General features: G+C 41.9%; 1 protein-coding gene across 1 annotated transcript; it reads right to left on the bottom strand.

Annotated features, from left to right (window-relative positions):
- Positions 1–153: 153 nt before the first annotated feature.
- TM4SF19 (transmembrane 4 L six family member 19) lies at positions 154–16,544 on the bottom strand. Its single transcript, XM_017669873.3, has 5 exons — positions 11,448–16,544; positions 5,952–6,159; positions 5,485–5,562; positions 3,624–3,793; positions 154–3,341 (listed from the first exon to the last, which is right to left on the bottom strand). The coding sequence occupies exons 2-5, from the start codon at positions 6,129–6,131 to the stop codon at positions 3,161–3,163; spliced, it is 609 nt and encodes a 202-aa protein (XP_017525362.3). The 5' UTR covers positions 6,132–6,159; positions 11,448–16,544; the 3' UTR covers positions 154–3,160.
- Between the last annotated feature and the right edge of the window lie 136 nt (positions 16,545–16,680).

Genomic DNA, 16,680 nt, shown 5'->3' with positions numbered 1-16,680 from the left:
TTCACCCTATCTACTGCAGTCCAATTAAAAATAAAACAGGAACATTCAGCATATGATTAAATTCAATAAACATTTTATTAGGTCATCTGTGCTAGGGGCTGGAGAAGTAAAAACAAGTAAAAGCTGGGCCTTGTGCTAAAAAGCGAACAGATTTGGCTGGGGAGCAGTGGGCTAAACTACTTATCACTAAATAGAGTGCCACTTGCTATTAAAAAAAGTCTGAAGGACAGCCCATTTCAAAGATGGGCCTCCTGTTCTCTGAGTGGGATTAGAAACAAGGCAGCATCCTCTTCATTCCAGGAAGATAGTCAATAAGGCACACAGGAAGAAAGGGACTTTTTTCTTAATAATGTTTATTTAACACTATCCTGATAAACAGATTAACATCCGTCCCTCTGCCCAAACCCTGAATGGAAGCTAAGCCAAGAGCCAGGTGTAGCTTTGGTTTGGGGAGCAAAAAACCAGGGTGGAAGCCTATTCTGGGTGTGAGTGTCCTGGGAGGCAGGTAGAAGGAAGGGGTGCAGATGCCCTCTGGAATCCCACAGAGGCAGCCAGAAGCCAAGTGTGGAGGACAATGAGGCTCATGGTAGAATGAACTCAGAACTCCTTCTTGCCCCTTCCTTCTCTCCCCTCCTGCCTTCTCTCCTCTCCTTTTCTTTCCCCATTGCCTCTCCAAGGTCCTTCTCCCTTTCCCCCACTTCTATGGCCCTAAATTGAATTGTGAAGAGAGAAGGTAAGTGTCACCTAGTTTATCTGTGGAATCAGGTACATTACACCTTCACCTGATGGGACGGACTGCACTTCATACTTGGAGAAGGGGCTGTGTTTGATTCCCAACTTCTGTTTTTGACCTTGAGTACCTTGAGATCTAGGAATGTCAGCAGGCAGCTGTAGGAGGGGCCACTCAAAATGCACAGAATTTGAAGAGACGATTGGCCTAGCTGAGGCAGAGGTTGGAGATGTCATCCTCTGAGGGCCTGTCAAGTTCTACAGTAATTTCAGTCTAGAGAACCTGAAGGATGGAGGAGGTGCAGGCAAGAAAGCCAGCTCTCCAGTGTTAATTGTCTTGGTGCCAAAGACTCACCTGTCTCACCTGCAGAGCCATCAAGGTAGGGCTTATCCAGGATGGGGACTGTGAGGGAGTGTGCATGCAGGCATATGAGTGTGTGCCTGACATGTCCAACAGTAGACAAAAAGTATCTTTTAATTCACCATTAATTATGTGGAGGTATCAGTGCTCTTGCTGGAGAAGCTTCTAGAGATGAGGCACATCCTAGCCATGACCCTAGCATTAGATCAGCAACGGGGAAGTGTGAGACAGACATGGCTGATGCTTCTCAGGTGCTGTATGTGGGTGTACGATGTGGTGTCTGCACCTTAGATCTTTCTGTCTGCTTCAGAGGCTGTGCCTCTTTCTGTCCTTGGCAGTTCTGTCTGTCCACCTGCCCTACCCTGGGCAGGCCTGTTGGGCTACAGCTCCCCAGAGGAAAGGGTGAGGTGGGGTTTGGAGAGATCTGACTCCCATGAGCTCTGCTCGTTTGGCTGCTGGCAGACAGAACCACGTGCCGAGTGCTGCTCATTAGCCTGGGAACCAAGGCATCGCTGTGCTCTGGAGGCTCCAGAGCATCAACGGCTCCTCCCTGGCCTGAGACAGTGCTGGGAAAGGACTGGGGCCCAGGGACAGTGGAAGGGATTCAGTAATCTTGGACCCCCAAATTCCCTTCCTGCCTTTGTCTAATCTGTGGCCCCAGAGTTCTCCAACTTGTTTCCTGGACCTGCACACGACCCCATCTCTCGCCTGTACCCATCTTCCCGGTGCTTCCCAGGCTGCTTCTGCCTGCTTCATCCTCCTCCCTGCTCATCAGACTCTCCCACCAGGATCTCCTTTGTCCCACTCCTGATTCTTCTCCCCGCCCAGCACCGCCCTTGGCCGAAGATGCAACGGCAGCAGACAGGGAGGTGCTCTGCTTCCATGCTCCACGTTTGAAGCAGCTGGGGCATCACTATTCTCCAGGCACGCCACCCCAGGTCCCCCTCCATGCCTTTGGGTGTGTTATTTCCTCTCCTGGGAAAGCCCTTCCTCTTTGCTGGGCTATTACAAGAAACAGCTCAGATACAACCGCAGCCTTCCTTGGTCTCTCAAGATCCTCTCCTTGGAGGTTCACTATTCCTCTGAGCTCTCCTTGCACCCAGAGTCGGTCTCTAACATGGCTCTTACTGTATGATTCTGAAATTAGTGGTAGATGTGTTTGTTTCCTTGATCTGACCATGAGCTCTTCATGGAACGGGCAGGTCCAAGATCATCTTTGGCTCTTTGGCATGCACAGCAGTGCCAGGCACACAGTAGGTACCCAGCATATACCACTTATTGAGCTGCACTGAACACTGGTGGATTCACCCACTCAGGATGCCGTAACAAAACAATAACAGATAGGATGGCAACAAATTTATTTTCTGGAGGCTGAAAGTCCAAGACAAGATGCCAATAAGATTGCTTTCTACTGAGGCCTCTCTCAAACATGGCTGGCCACCTTCTGGCCGTGTCCTCACATGCCCTTGTCCTTTATGCTCATGTAGAGAGAGAAATCTCATCCTCTTCTTATAAGAGTCCTACCCATGTGACCTCATTTAACCTTGATTAGCTTCTTAAAGACTCTATCTCCAAATAAAGTCACATTGGGGGTCAGGGCTTCATCCTATGAGTTCTGGAGGCACACGATTAGTCTGTAACAATTGATGAACTTGGATTTAGGAGACAGGGGCTCATGGACTAATTTTAACCTAGCTGAGAGCCTTTGGGCAGCAAGCCCTTATCCTGCAGGAGCCTCAGCTTCTCCATCTGTAACATGTGGCCAGTACATGGGGTGTTGAGAAGCTGAAATGAGATCATGGCTGGAGGGCATTTTATGGACTATAAGTTCCTACATGATAATAATGCCTTAATTATTCCTTTATCTTACAAGTATATCATCTTGCAGTTCACAATGTGATTTTAAATGTCTATCATTCAACATATGTGCAAGAAATCATTATTGTTATTATTGCTGAAGGAATACCTAAAGGGGAAGTTGGTTTATAATCCATACCCACTGCACTGCTTGCAGAAAGGATTTGAAGCAGCTGCTGATGCAAACTCCTGTGCATGAAAGGGCATTATCTCTCACTTCTCACAGAGGCTGCAGAAAAGGCCCAGGAAGGTGTTGATGAAAGAGATGACCACCAGGAGAATCTGGAGGAGGCTGATGCACAGAAGGGCAGTGAAGAAGGACACATGCCAAACAACAGCTTTAGAAGGCTCCAGGCAGACAGAGTTCCAGAGTGAATGATCATGCAAATAATTCCTATCCCAAAAAATAAAGAGACCAGAAGTTGAGGAGTAAGTAAGAAAAACCAAATAAGCAACCTCAGTAGAAAGCTGGGGCCTCCCTCAGCTCGGGTCATAGGCTCAGACTCCTGAGGGTGACCACTGTTGCTGCATTTGCAATTTTTTTTTTCTGAGCATCTAAGGAGTGAGATTCTAGAATGCATGACCAAAAGGAGTTTGTAGTCCACCCGTGCTTCTTTCTGTCTCTCCCTCTTTTGCTCTCTGAAAAGATTGCACATCCAAGTCTCCATCCATTTACCTGTTAGGAAGGTCTTTGAATGGGTACCCATGTTTCCAAGCTTGAGTCTGATTGAAGGATGCAACATCGAACATGCAAAAAGGACCATCTTTCAGGGCTACTCCAGAAGTGATAAAGCAAATCAAGGCTCCAAGCAAAGCCAGGCCACTTGACAACAGAGCAGTAAGCATCTGCAGAGGGAGAGAGGAAACAACCTGAGATGGGGTCATGATGGGGTGACTTGTGAGGCAATCTGGACGAGTCTAACTTCCCTGGTGCTCAGCCTTTGCCCATCACATCACATGGGAATAATCCTACCCATGGCACCTCCTTTAAAGCACATCCTGCTGGGTGGCTGATGTGGGGTCATTGGCTAAAACCAGGAAGAGATGGGAGAGAGAGAACTGAGTAGGGGAAACACTGGCACTTTACCCAGATCTCCCTGACTTGGCAGGCCCTTCGGAGTGTCTCAGCAGGTGGGCATCAAAACTATTAGGCTAAGACTGCAGTCACCCAGCTCTGGGTTAAAGAGTCAGACTGGTTATTGCATGCCCAAATCTAAGTCTTTTAAGGGAAAGTTGTACTTTCAAAAGTTCCAAGCTCCCATCCTTGCTTCTTTCTCAAATCAAGCATGGAAGGATGGAAGAGAGGAAGGATGGAAGGAGGTAGGGAAGGAGGGAGGGAGACGGAGACAGAGATTACAGTCAGCTCTGAAATGTAATGCTTTTCTAGTTTGTGCACCACTCACTTCCCTCCCAAAAGGTAATGAGTGTGTTTCCTTGGCGGGATTCTAGCTTGCTTCCCAGTTGGCTTCTTTCTCAGGATGCTAGATTTCCCCCTACACCCTTATCACATAAGAATACATATTTTTAAAATTTAAATATAATATGCATAAAGTTTTTATACAAATCATAGAGTCATTTTCCCAGTGATGTCAAGCCTGTTTGGAACTTGGAAGGGGCCAGAGAAAGGTGACTAGGAAGTCTTGACTCTAAACTGAAAGATTCAAGATGAGTAAGTCTGACGGAAGTCTAGGACACTGGTTCTCAAAATGAGGTTCCAGTCCCGGAGCATCAAATCACCTGGAAACTTGTTAGCAATGCCAATTTTCCTGCTTTACCCCAGACTGACTGAATCAGAAACTCTGAGGGTGGGGGCCCAGCAATCTGCATTTTTAACAAACCCTTCAGGGAATCTGACACACACTCAGGTCTGAGAAGCAGTGTCCAGATTTAATTTTTTAACATAATTCTGAATTAGTGGGGTTCCCAATACAGGGGCTGCAGAGATCAAAACAGGCTGCTGAGTTACTGTAAGGAGGCCACAATTCATGTGTCTGAGGCTGAATAAGCAGTATATCTGATACATATAGGTACTGAGATTTTTTTCAAATATATATAGATGCTGCTGTAATTAAATATAAATTTATTCTGGGCCTCAGTTTCATTATCTGTAAAATGGGGGAGTTGCACTAGAATCTAGTCATTAGATGATCTCTGGAAAAATCTTCCAGCTGTAAGGAGATTACGCAAAACAGCCAGGAAATTTTCCATCAATGACACCTGATTACAATGTAGATAACTCATGTTCATATTGTTCAATAGGGTAAAAAAATAAAAACAATTCTTCACATTTGTATAGACATTTCTGGTTCAATAAGGACTTATTCCCTTGACTTGATCCTGTTAACTCCCATTTTACAGATGAGGACCTGAGGCTTAGAAAGGTTAAGCAACTTGCCCAAGAGTTTAGGGTCATTAAGGGATATGATCAGGACCCGACTTCAAACCTGAGGACTGAAATTGCCTCTTTACCACTTTGCCTCTAAAGTAATAGAATGTGGGGACATTGTAGGATTAGAAGAGTGGAATCCCTTGCTTACGCTTCGGCAGGGCCCACTCTTACTGAAGCAGCCATATCTCCAGCCCATCAAGGAGATGAGGAGACCTGCAGTGAATACCTGGGAGAGGAGAGAAGAATGTTAAGAAGATGAATGGGCCAGTTACATTTCTAGCTTCCACCTGTGGCTGCTGAAATAGAGCGGTTGGCACCTCACACAGAGTTGATTATCCTGTCTTTCTCAGAGGGTTTCGCTTTGACTGCCAGGATCCAATTGTAGATGACTAGCTGATCTCTGTGGAAGGCAATGTTCACACCCTAGTCCCAAGCCAAATTCCAGCAACCCTTGACAAGTCTTAGAGTATTCTCCTATCCCTTTGAATTGCTATAGACCCAAGACCAGCTTATTAGATCAAACTTTTTTGCAAGGAATCAAAACAGTTCTCCCCTCACACATCCCTGCTCCATCTCTGGTGGGAGTTCATATCCAGGGAACCCCCAGACACTTACCATGAGGCCTCCTCCCCAGAGCCCAGAGCCCAGCATGGCATGCCTGCCAATGAGGCCCCTCAATAGGTAGGTCACATCCCAGTTAGGAAAGAGGAGCATCATGTTGGTCCCAGCAGCACACAGGGCTGTAGTCCCCAGGCTTAGCCCCAGGATGCGGGAGCAGGTACGTGAGCATGCCATCACACAGGGAGGGACAGTGGGCAGTGTCCTGCAACCAATGGAAGGAGGGTCATGGCAGGACCTGCTGGGAACATGGGGTGGGGAACCCCCATAGCATCACATAGGTGATACTGCCACCTCCCAGGGTCAGATCAAGAAGAGCCAAGGAACTTGCTTAGAAACTCTACCTCTTGTAAATATTCCACAATGGATAGGATCTATTTGCTCCATTTTCTGCCATTCCCCATTCACATACACACACATACTTCCCAACCCATCATATTTTGCTTGTACCTCTATTACAGCCAGTGATTATTTCTATCTGGTACAGAAAAACACAATTTTTAAAGGCATTATCCTTTCCCTTTAAAAGATATCATTTTAAAGATGTCCATTGTTACCACTCCCATTCAACATTGTACAGGAGTCCTATCCAGTGCAAAAAGAAAACAAAAGAAGCAAAAGCCATACACGCAGGAAAGAAAGAGGTAAGAATTGTCATTATTCACAGGTAACGTGATTATTTATGTAGAAAATACTAAGGAATCTATGAAAAAGTTACTAGAACTAATAGATAAGTTTTAAAAGGTAATTAAAAATTTAATATACAAAAATTCTATTGTATTTCTATATACAGGCAGTGGTAAATTATAAAAGTTAAAAACAATACACTTGCAATATAATAAAAACAGAAAATACTTTTGATAAATTTAGCAAAGTGTATGCAAGATATGTACACTCAAAATTATAAAACATTACTGAGAAAAACTGAAGAAGACCTAAATAAATGTTGAGATATGCCACATTGTTCATGGATCAAAAGACTCAATATCATTAACACATCATTGTCTTAAATTGGTGCATGGATTCAATGCAATCTCAGTCAAAACCTTAGCATGGTTTTGTGGTATAAATTGACCAGCTGAGTCTAAATTTATATGGAAATGCAAAGAACCTAGATTAACCAAAACAATTTTGAAAAAGAACAACAAAGTTGGAGGATTTACACCATGTGATTTCAAGACATTATAAAGTTACAGTAATACAGAAGTGAAGTAATGACATATAAAGTCATATAGACCACTGGAACAGACTAGAGAGTTCTGAAATAGACACATATATATGACCAGATGATTTTTGAAAAAGGTGTTCAGTGAGAAAAGGATAATCTCTTTAACAAATGGTGCTGAAACAATACATATGCAAAATGAAAAATACATACTTTGACTATTACTGAAAACCATATTCAATTAATTTGAAAGGGACCATAGGTCTAAACTTAATAAAAATGTCTAAAAGAAAGCAAAGAAAATCACTGGGATCTTGGGTTAGAAAAATATTTATTAACTGAAATACAAAAAGTACAACCCATAAAAATGGTAAATTAAGTTATTTCAGAATTGAAAATGTGCTCTTCAAAAGACACTATTAAGGAAAGAGGCAAACAACAGAGTGGGAGAAAATATTCACAGTATATATTTTGTGAATGTGAATACACAAACATCTGACAGATTTGGATCTAGAATATATAAAGAACTCTTAAATTAACTCTGTAATAAGAAGACAACTTGATGAAAAAATGGAAAAAAGATTAGAACAGACACCTCATTTCATCTAGCCAAAGGTTTGTGGATGATATCTAAGAACATGAAAACACCAGATATAAGGAAGTGCAAATTAAAACAAAAATAAGAGCCTACTATACACCCACTGGAATTGTTACAATGAAAAAATTGGACTATACCAAGTGTCGGTGAGGATGTGGAGCAACTGGAACTCTCATAGATAGCTGGTGGGAATGCAAACAGCACAACTTTGAAATCAACTTTGCAGGTTCTTGTAAAATTACACATTCATTTATTAAATAATCAAGTAATTCCACTTCTAGATATTTATTGAAGAGAAATGAAAACACATGGTCACACAAAGACTAGTACTTGAATGTCCACAACAGCTTTGTTCATAATAACTGAAAATTAGAAATATGGAACCAACCTAAGTGTCCACTAAGAGATGAATAGATAAATGTTGTCATAAATACATGTAATGGAATATTATTCAGCCATAAAAAGGAATGTAGTTCTAATATATGCTAAAACATGGATGAAACTTGAAAACATACTATATGAAATAAACGAGACACTAAAAGGACAAATATTGTGATTCCACTTATATGAAATATCCAGGCTGGGAAAATTCATAGAGAAAGGGGATGGGGAAATGGGGAATTACTATTAATGGTTACAGAGTTTCTATTTGGGGTGATGAAAAAGTTTTAGAAATAGATTGTGACAATGGTTACACACATTGTAAATTTAATTAATGCCTCTGTATTATACTCATTGAAAGTTAAAAATAATAAATTTTGTTATACATATTTTACCAAAATAGAAAATCAATTAAAAAATGAGAAAATGTTCATTAAAAGGTGAATAAATTGTGGTATATCTGTACCATTGAGTACTCCTACTACTAAGCAATACAAAAGGATAAACAACTGAGACATGCAGCAACATGGATGAATCTGAAAAGCACTATGCTATGTGAAAGAAGCCAGAAACAAAAACAACTCATTGTATGATTTTGTTCATATGAAATTCTAGAAAAACCAAAACTAGTGACAGAAAGCTGATCAGTGGTTACCAGGGGCTTGGAATGCGAGAGGGGATTAATATAAGGAGCATTAGGAAACTTCCTGAGGTGATGGGAATGTTCTATATCTAGATTCTAGTGGTGAATATACAACTGTATGTATTGACAAAATGCATTAAACTGTACTCTTTAAACTGGTGATTTTTTACTGTATCTTAATTGCATATAAATGAAATCATTAAAAAATTAAATATCATGTCTAGATAAGTTATAAAATGCCTCCTCCACTCCTTTACTTACAGTCATTTTTCCTTTTTGCATTTTAACTGATATATGAACTTATTATTTTTAAAAATATGAATTAGAACAGGATTAGTGAAATTTGGATAGACCATGTCAATATAAATCTGAAAAAAAAAATATCAGTGCCCTGACATCCTCAAGAAGTTGTTTCTTGCCACTTTGCAATTCAGTTACATATCTGTCTCACCTTAAGGCTCTTGACACCCCTGCTATACATTGCTTTCCACGCAATCAGAAAATATGTATGAATCAGAGCCACCCCCCTTACATCTAAGCGTACACATACATACATAATGAAATATTTCAGAGTTTAAAGAATTAAACAATGTGCAAAATAGATGTGTACTTGTAAGTTGTACGGAATAATTAAACAACACCCATGTAAATACAACCAGTTTACAAAATCCTCCTAACATTACTGAAACCCTAGATATGCCCTCTCTAATCCTACCACCTTCCTGGATTCCTTCCGAGGAATGACTATCCAAAAGTTTTATCTCTTTGTACCTTTTTAAAAAGCTTTATAACTTATAAACTCAATTTAAAAAAAACTTGATTAACCTAGCATTTTACATGTCCAGACTGGAGCTTATGGTAGAGACTGCTGCCAGACACACCACTGAGTAGGCCATTTGATTGGGGGTACTTTCTTGCCCCCCTCTCTCATTCCCCAGTCCCTGAAGACCTTGGTGACCTTTGCTTCCCCCACTCTCAGAGCCCATGTTCATCTCCTGTTCCTTCCGAAGATCCTGCTGCAATTGCTAATATTTTAGTGCGATGAGCTGCCTTCACTTTGTGTACTCTGCACACAGGGTACTGGCTCTCTAAGCAGTGTATCTCACAGTGAATAAAATTTGTGCCTTGGTGAAAGGAAGTTCAAGTCTTGGCGGGGGGGTGTACATGTTGGGGAGTTGGGGGGTAGGATATGAAGGAACAGCAGCCCTTCCCCCCAGGGTACAAGTGGCCTGGGGTAAGGGTGGGGATGGGGGATTAGGAGGGATGGTGTGTTCCCACCCCTCCTCTGCGCTCCCCAGGCTGACCCACCACAGGAGGCCTCTTTTTCTGAAGTAGGGTCCCTAGCAGGGCAGCTTCCTCCTCAGGTCCTCAGGGCAAGGAGCCTACCCTGCTGTTGGGAGGCAGGACATCTCTAGGAAAACAGCCCTCCCCCTACCTCCCCAGCTGGTCGGTAGTACTGACCTACCGTTGTGATGTCCTGATGCCAAGTGTGCAGTCTGGGCAGCCTCCCTCCCAAGACCAACCAACCACGTGCGCCTCTGTCTTGGAGCAAATTAACCAATTCGGGGTGTGAGCAACTAAATGACTTTCATCTGCACCCCTCCCAATGACTGATATTTTGTAAGGATTGGTGTGTGGTTGGACTTTGAAGCACATGCTCTAGACCACAGGCTAGTTTTTGTTCAGAAATGCTTTCAACCACTTTTGAATCATTCCACCCATGAGTAAGGCCTGTCTAGACACAGATCACCAAAATAATAATCTTTTCTATGGAAATTTTTCCTCTCAGGAAAGTTTAGAAGGGCAACTAAAAAATATGGACAGAGGGAAAACAGAAGTTGAGCATGGCTGTTGGATGAGTGGAATCAGAGAATCCTGGCTGTCCCACTCATCTACTAAAGGCACTTGCTGTGCTGCTCCATCTGGGAGAGCTGGAGCTTAACATGAATTTCACTTCCTCTCCCTGACTTTGTTCCCTAGAAATCACAGCATTCTGACCAATGTTTCCACAAATGTGAGCCAGGATATTAGCAAGTATCTAATTTGCTAATTGACATCTGAACAGACAAGCAGGGTCATAAGGCAAAACCATAAAACCAAGCTTCAGGCAAAGCTGTGTTCTCACCAGAGATCCTGGGTAGGTAAACATATCATTGGCTAGAAGTCTGGACAACAATCAAGTGATCTGCTAAGTCATATGGAAGAGATTGTGTCTACTTCACACCTCACCTAGTCAGGCTTTTCTTTCATTCCTTCTTCAAATATTTATTCAGTGATCACTTTCTGCCAGTCACTACACTAGGGGCTGGGGATGCAATGGTGAATCAGCGACAGTCTCTTCTCTTGAGGGATTTAAAGTTTAGTGGGGACAGGACAGGCAATAAGCAAGTGCCCTGCAGAGGTGTCTGACATGAGGTGTCATGGAAACACACAGAGGGTCACTTGATTGTGCTGTGTGGGAGAAGGCAAAACGACCCTGGTAAAGTGCTGTCCATGCTAAGAATTGACAAGAAGGCATTAGGCAAGTTGGGAAGACTGGAAGTTGACAGACTGAGGCAACGATTGGTTAAATGAATCGTCTTAAGTCAACACAGCTGCTCAGTGGCAGAGCCAGGGCTCAGTTTGAATTGGAACTTTGTGCTCTTAATTGTTAGACTAAACTCTTCCCTGGCCATCACCTCACTGGGTCCCTTTGCCTCTGCTTACCTGAATCTGGTGTAAGAGTCAGGATGGGAGAGAAAGGAGCTGGGGAAGGGCTCGTCTTCAGTGGGCCTGTGCTCCTGCAGCCTCAGCTGAGACTCCAGCAGGGCTGGACCTGAGGCTCCCCGCTCAGGACTCTGAGAGCCCAGGGAGGGTCTGTATATACGTAGAGGTCACCCAGGCGAGGCTGCGCGTGCCCCCACCCACTGCCCATGAGCCTCCATTGAAGGAGCTTTCCTCTTCCTGGAGAGCCCTCTCCTGATGACCCAACCTCTGCTCATTTTCATGTGACCCTAAGGAAGGAACTAGGAGGCAAGGCCTCGTGAGCTAAAATGTCTTCATGAGTCAGAGGACTGCCCATGAGAAATACCTTCTCCCCTCTTCTTTCCTGAGCAGCCACATTTTTTCCCTTTTTCTAAGCTGCCCGTATCTGTTTCACTCACTGCAGAATTTGGGCCTTTTAGCTTTTGGCTGTTCTTTTTATGTAATTTGTATAAATGGATCTTATCGTGTAAATGGAATTTTATGTAATTAGATCATACAGTGTGCACATTTTTATGTCTTGCTTTCTTCACTCAATATTATACTTGCAAGATTCATCCACCATGTAATGCATTTTTTAAGGCTGTTATGCCCTTGTTTGACTATATTACAACTTATTCTACTATTGATAGACATTTAGATTATTTTCAATTTTTTGCCCATTATAAATGCTGCTGCTATGAACACCCTTACACAATGTCTTTTGGGGGACCTATGCACTGATTTTTCTAGGGAATATAAGGAGTGGGACTGCTGCTTATTGTCACATAGTCACTCAAAGTGGTCCTATCAATTTATACTCCCACCAACAGTATGTGGATCTCAGTTGCTTCACATTATCACCAGCATTTTTATTTTAGGCATTCCAGTCGGTGTTGAGTAGGATCTCATTGTGGTTGTGATTTGTATTTTCTTGGTGAGTAAACACCTTTCCATACACTTATTGGCCATTTGGAAATCCTTTCTGGAGAAGTGCCTGCTCAAGTTGTTTGCCCAGTTTTTACTGGTTCTGTCTTTTTCTTACTGGTGTGTAGGTTTCTTTATAATTTCAGGTATGAGACTTTTGTCAGATACATGTTTTGAATGTTTTGTCCTATCTGTGGTTTGCCTTTTTACTCTGTTAATGACATCTTTTGCAAAATGAAGACAAGTTCTTCATTTTAATTAAATCCCATTTATCAGTTTTTTCCTTTATGGTCACTGCTTTTTGTGTCCTATTTAAAATATCTTTGCCCACTTCCAACTGCATTTTGACTTACTCCTATATTTATATGCCTCTTCCCCCACAACTGTGAGATCCTTGAGGGCAGAGGCTGTCTTATTCTGCTCTGTATACCCAAAACCTAGCACAGAGCCTGGAATATGATAGGAGTCCAGGAATCATTTAATGAATTAACCCAGGCACTGGATGAAGTTAACACACATAGTAGCAAACTCTGTGCACATTTTACTTCTAATGATGAAAACAACACTGAGAAAACCCTTGATGCATATATATGAGAAGGGATAATTATAACTGGCTATTACAATCTTTTAAACTGTATATGAGCTGCTTTCAATGGATGAAATTTCTATGTATGCAGATGTGTATGTGCCTGAAGCAAAAGCTGGGAAACAGCTACTGGGAAGTTCATTAAGTAGGTTCCAGTTTTCATTGTCATTGTAAAAGGGAATCATTTAGAGCCTAAATGAATTTGTGTCTTCCCAGAGAATTGGATTTTGATAGATGATTCTAGGTTAAGGATTCACAAAGCTTTATAATAAGAAAAAACATTAATTCACCTTATAAAACACACTTGCCAACTATCTCATTAGATCCTTTTACAACAGACCTAATGCAAGTAAAATAAATGTTAGGCTAGCGTTGTTCAGCAGAGATTATCACCCAGAGGAGGAACAGTAAGGTGGGGGTATGATCCCATGTCATCTGACTCCACACTGTACATACTCTCACACACTGATGCTGCAAATTTTTTTTCCTACCCAGATTCCACGTAACTTAAGATATTTCTTCTTGGAGGCAGTACTGTGGTGCTTTGGCTGCTTAGAGATCTAGGTCTCAATTTCTGCTGTGAAAACCTATTAGCTGCTACGTGAGCTTGGGTAGTTCACAGAGCCTCAGTAATGATCTGGGCCTCAGTTCTTCATTTATAAAATAATGCCTATCTCACAAGTATATTTTGAGAATTAAATAAGATGCAAGATGCCTGCAGTGGATAGTCCTCTCCTTCTGGTTTTGGATCTCAGCTTAGTAAAACGGAGTTTATATGTGGTGTGTTAAAACATCTTGTAATTAGGCAATTAGAATGATCTGATGGCTGACTGCCAGATTATCACTCAGATTTTTAGGTTATCTCTGTTCCCAACCCATTGGCTTATGTAACACCAGACACTGTCATATGAATATCATTAAAATGGTGCTTGTGCAGCAGAGAAAAGTGCTGGAATTTGCTTTAATGCCTTGAAGTGCCAAACGTAGTTGGAGCTGGTGATGGCAGCTGTCAGTCATTGTTCCTTAAGGTAGATGTGTAACAATTCAGTGATTAATCTTACGAACACTTCTTTTAGGAACTATACGTTTGTAATAAAGTTTTACTAAGTAAGGCCAGCTTTAGGTCAAGTTCATCACTTGCCTGTGGCAAGTAAGCTGTTTATGGTAAGAGGCCTGGTCACTGCCATGAAAGGACTGAAGTGTTACCTTTTTACATATGTGTTAGAAATCTTAGAATTTGTCTCTATTGGAGGCACAGGTAGTAGCTTATCACTACGTTGGTGATTATTTTTATGGAGAAGCAAAGGGAAGTCTAGGGAGGGCACAAATTAAGAATGGGGCCTGGGTGGAAAAATAATTTGTCTAATGCCATACAAGGCTTCCTGAGGTTGAAAGGCTTGGGAGAACAGGATAGACACATGTTCCATTCTCGGGGATATTGTGGGGTCAGGATGTGAGATTTGAGCAAGGGATAGAGGAAGTTGAGAAAATAGAATTCACTGGAGGAAGGGAAAGGGAAAAGATGATGACAATCACGCAAGTCTTCCCTCAAAAGAGACAGACTAATCAGCTTCCTTGTGGGAGGGTTCCAACCTCAACCAGTAGCTGACTAATTTAGAGAACATTCCCTTAATTGGAGGGTGATAAAGAAAGGAAGATAGGAGATGTTGAAAGAGTTGCTATTTATACCAGTCCACTGGGAACTTTTTTTTTCTTCATTAGTATAAAAACATTACAAACTTCAACCCACTCCAATTAGCCTTCCATCTTCAACATCACACTGAAACTCTTTCCGTCTCCCAAATACTTCTTGTATCTATTGAACCCTTTGCTGTCCTTTTTACCTGGTCCCTAGGTAGAATTAGATGTAGCTAGCCACTAGATCCTTCTTGAACATTCTCCTCTTGGTTCCCGTGACACCTCACTCTGGTGTTTCTCCTCCCTCCCTGCCTATACCTCCTTGACTGGCCTCAGTATGTTGGTGGGTTCTGGGCCTCTCTTAACTTGCTCTCTAGGTGATCTCAATTCTTCCCATGGGACCAAACTCCATCTATAATGCTGATGATTTCTCCAATCTCCTAGTCCAGTCCATGTCTCCTCTAAGCTCCAGACTCCTATGTCCAGCTTCCTATACTATACCTGCCCTTAAGTATCACAAAACATCCCAAATTATTTCTTCCCCACCAAGCTTGCTTATTCCACCAGTCTTCCCACCTCAGTAATGACATGGTTACCTACCCACTTCCAGAAACTTTAGTCATTCTTTATTTCTCTTTCCTTTGTTCCCCCACATCTAATCCAATAGTCTCTGAATTTCTACCTTAAAAATATATCTCTATCTCTGGTAACTTCCTGCACTGATGGACAGTAACTGCATTGGGGTATGGGTGGGGACTTGATAATGTGGGTGAATGTAGTAACCACATTGTTTTTCCATGTGAAACCTTCAGAAGAGTGTATATCAATCATATCTTAATAAAAAAAAATGTATCTCTAATCTATCACTACTTCTAAGTTCCATTGCCAGTATTCTGGTCCAGGCAAACCACCATTTACTACCTCAATCATTGCAATAGTCTCTATTGTTGCTCTTTTAATACACTCTATGTAATAATGACTTTCATACACTTGGAACACTATTTGAGCTCCTTATCAGGGCTTCATGAGGCTTTGCATGATCTGACTTACTCATTTTATGCCACTCCTTTTGTTCACTACATGCCAGACACACTGGATTTGTGTCAATACCTCAAATACATCAAAAACTTTCCTGCACCAGTCTCTGCACTTGTTGTTCTGCTTGGAAGTTTCTTCCTAGTCTTAGTGTGGGCCTTCTTTTGATCCTTCAGATCTCGGCCTAAATGTTAACTCATCATCTTATGTAAAGCAGAATTCTCTACCTGTTCCTTTTCTAGTTTTTTCCCACAGTATTTGAATCAAATCTGTATTTCTTCATGGTTATTGTCTATATTCCCAACGAAATAGAAAGTTTCTTGGGGGCAGGGGCTGTGTCTGTTTTGCTCATCACTGTATCTCTACTATTTGGAACACAGGCTAATTACAGCTAAGGATAGGCTGCCTGTGGCTGGAGAAATGGGAAAGGAACCCTATTGGCCCAGATTAAGTAGGATGCCCACTCTTTGGCGAGTCCACAGGCCAGCGAGACAAGATCTTTAAAGATGGTAGGTCCCATCAGTATATGTTGCTAAAGCATGAGGAATGAAATAGTTCCACAAGAGAAAGAGAAGCACAAACTTATCTCTGGGGTTACTGTGACCTAGGCAGTGGTCCCAATTTCTACTATCCAATATAATAATATCTCCTGGCTTTTCTCCCATTAATTGAGTAATGTTTTCCTCCTTCACTTGTTTAAGCTGAGTCATTAGTCATTATTGCTGGTCTGAAAGACTAGATGCTTGAATTGCCCAAATATGTCAAATACAGAATCCTACTTCCCTAACAACGGTAGCTAACCAAATGATTTCATGACAATTCAATATTTATAGAGTGCTTACCTTAAATGTTCAACATACTACTAGAAGCAGAGAAGCTAAGAGACATTACTCTTGACAATGGGACTATGAACTAACTTTTGTCAATAAATACAAGCGCCCTAAACATGAGGTATGAGAGCAAACTTCTGAAACCTGAACTGTATTAATAAAAGTAGTATCCAGAGAGTCTCACCTCACAAAAACAGTAACA

The sequence above is a fragment of the Manis javanica genome, chromosome 3, assembly GCF_040802235.1.
Source record: "Manis javanica isolate MJ-LG chromosome 3, MJ_LKY, whole genome shotgun sequence".
NCBI lineage: Eukaryota > Metazoa > Chordata > Mammalia > Pholidota > Manidae > Manis > Manis javanica.
The sequence above is the reverse complement of the archived record's forward strand: the minus strand, read 5'-3'. Positions and strand labels throughout refer to the sequence as shown.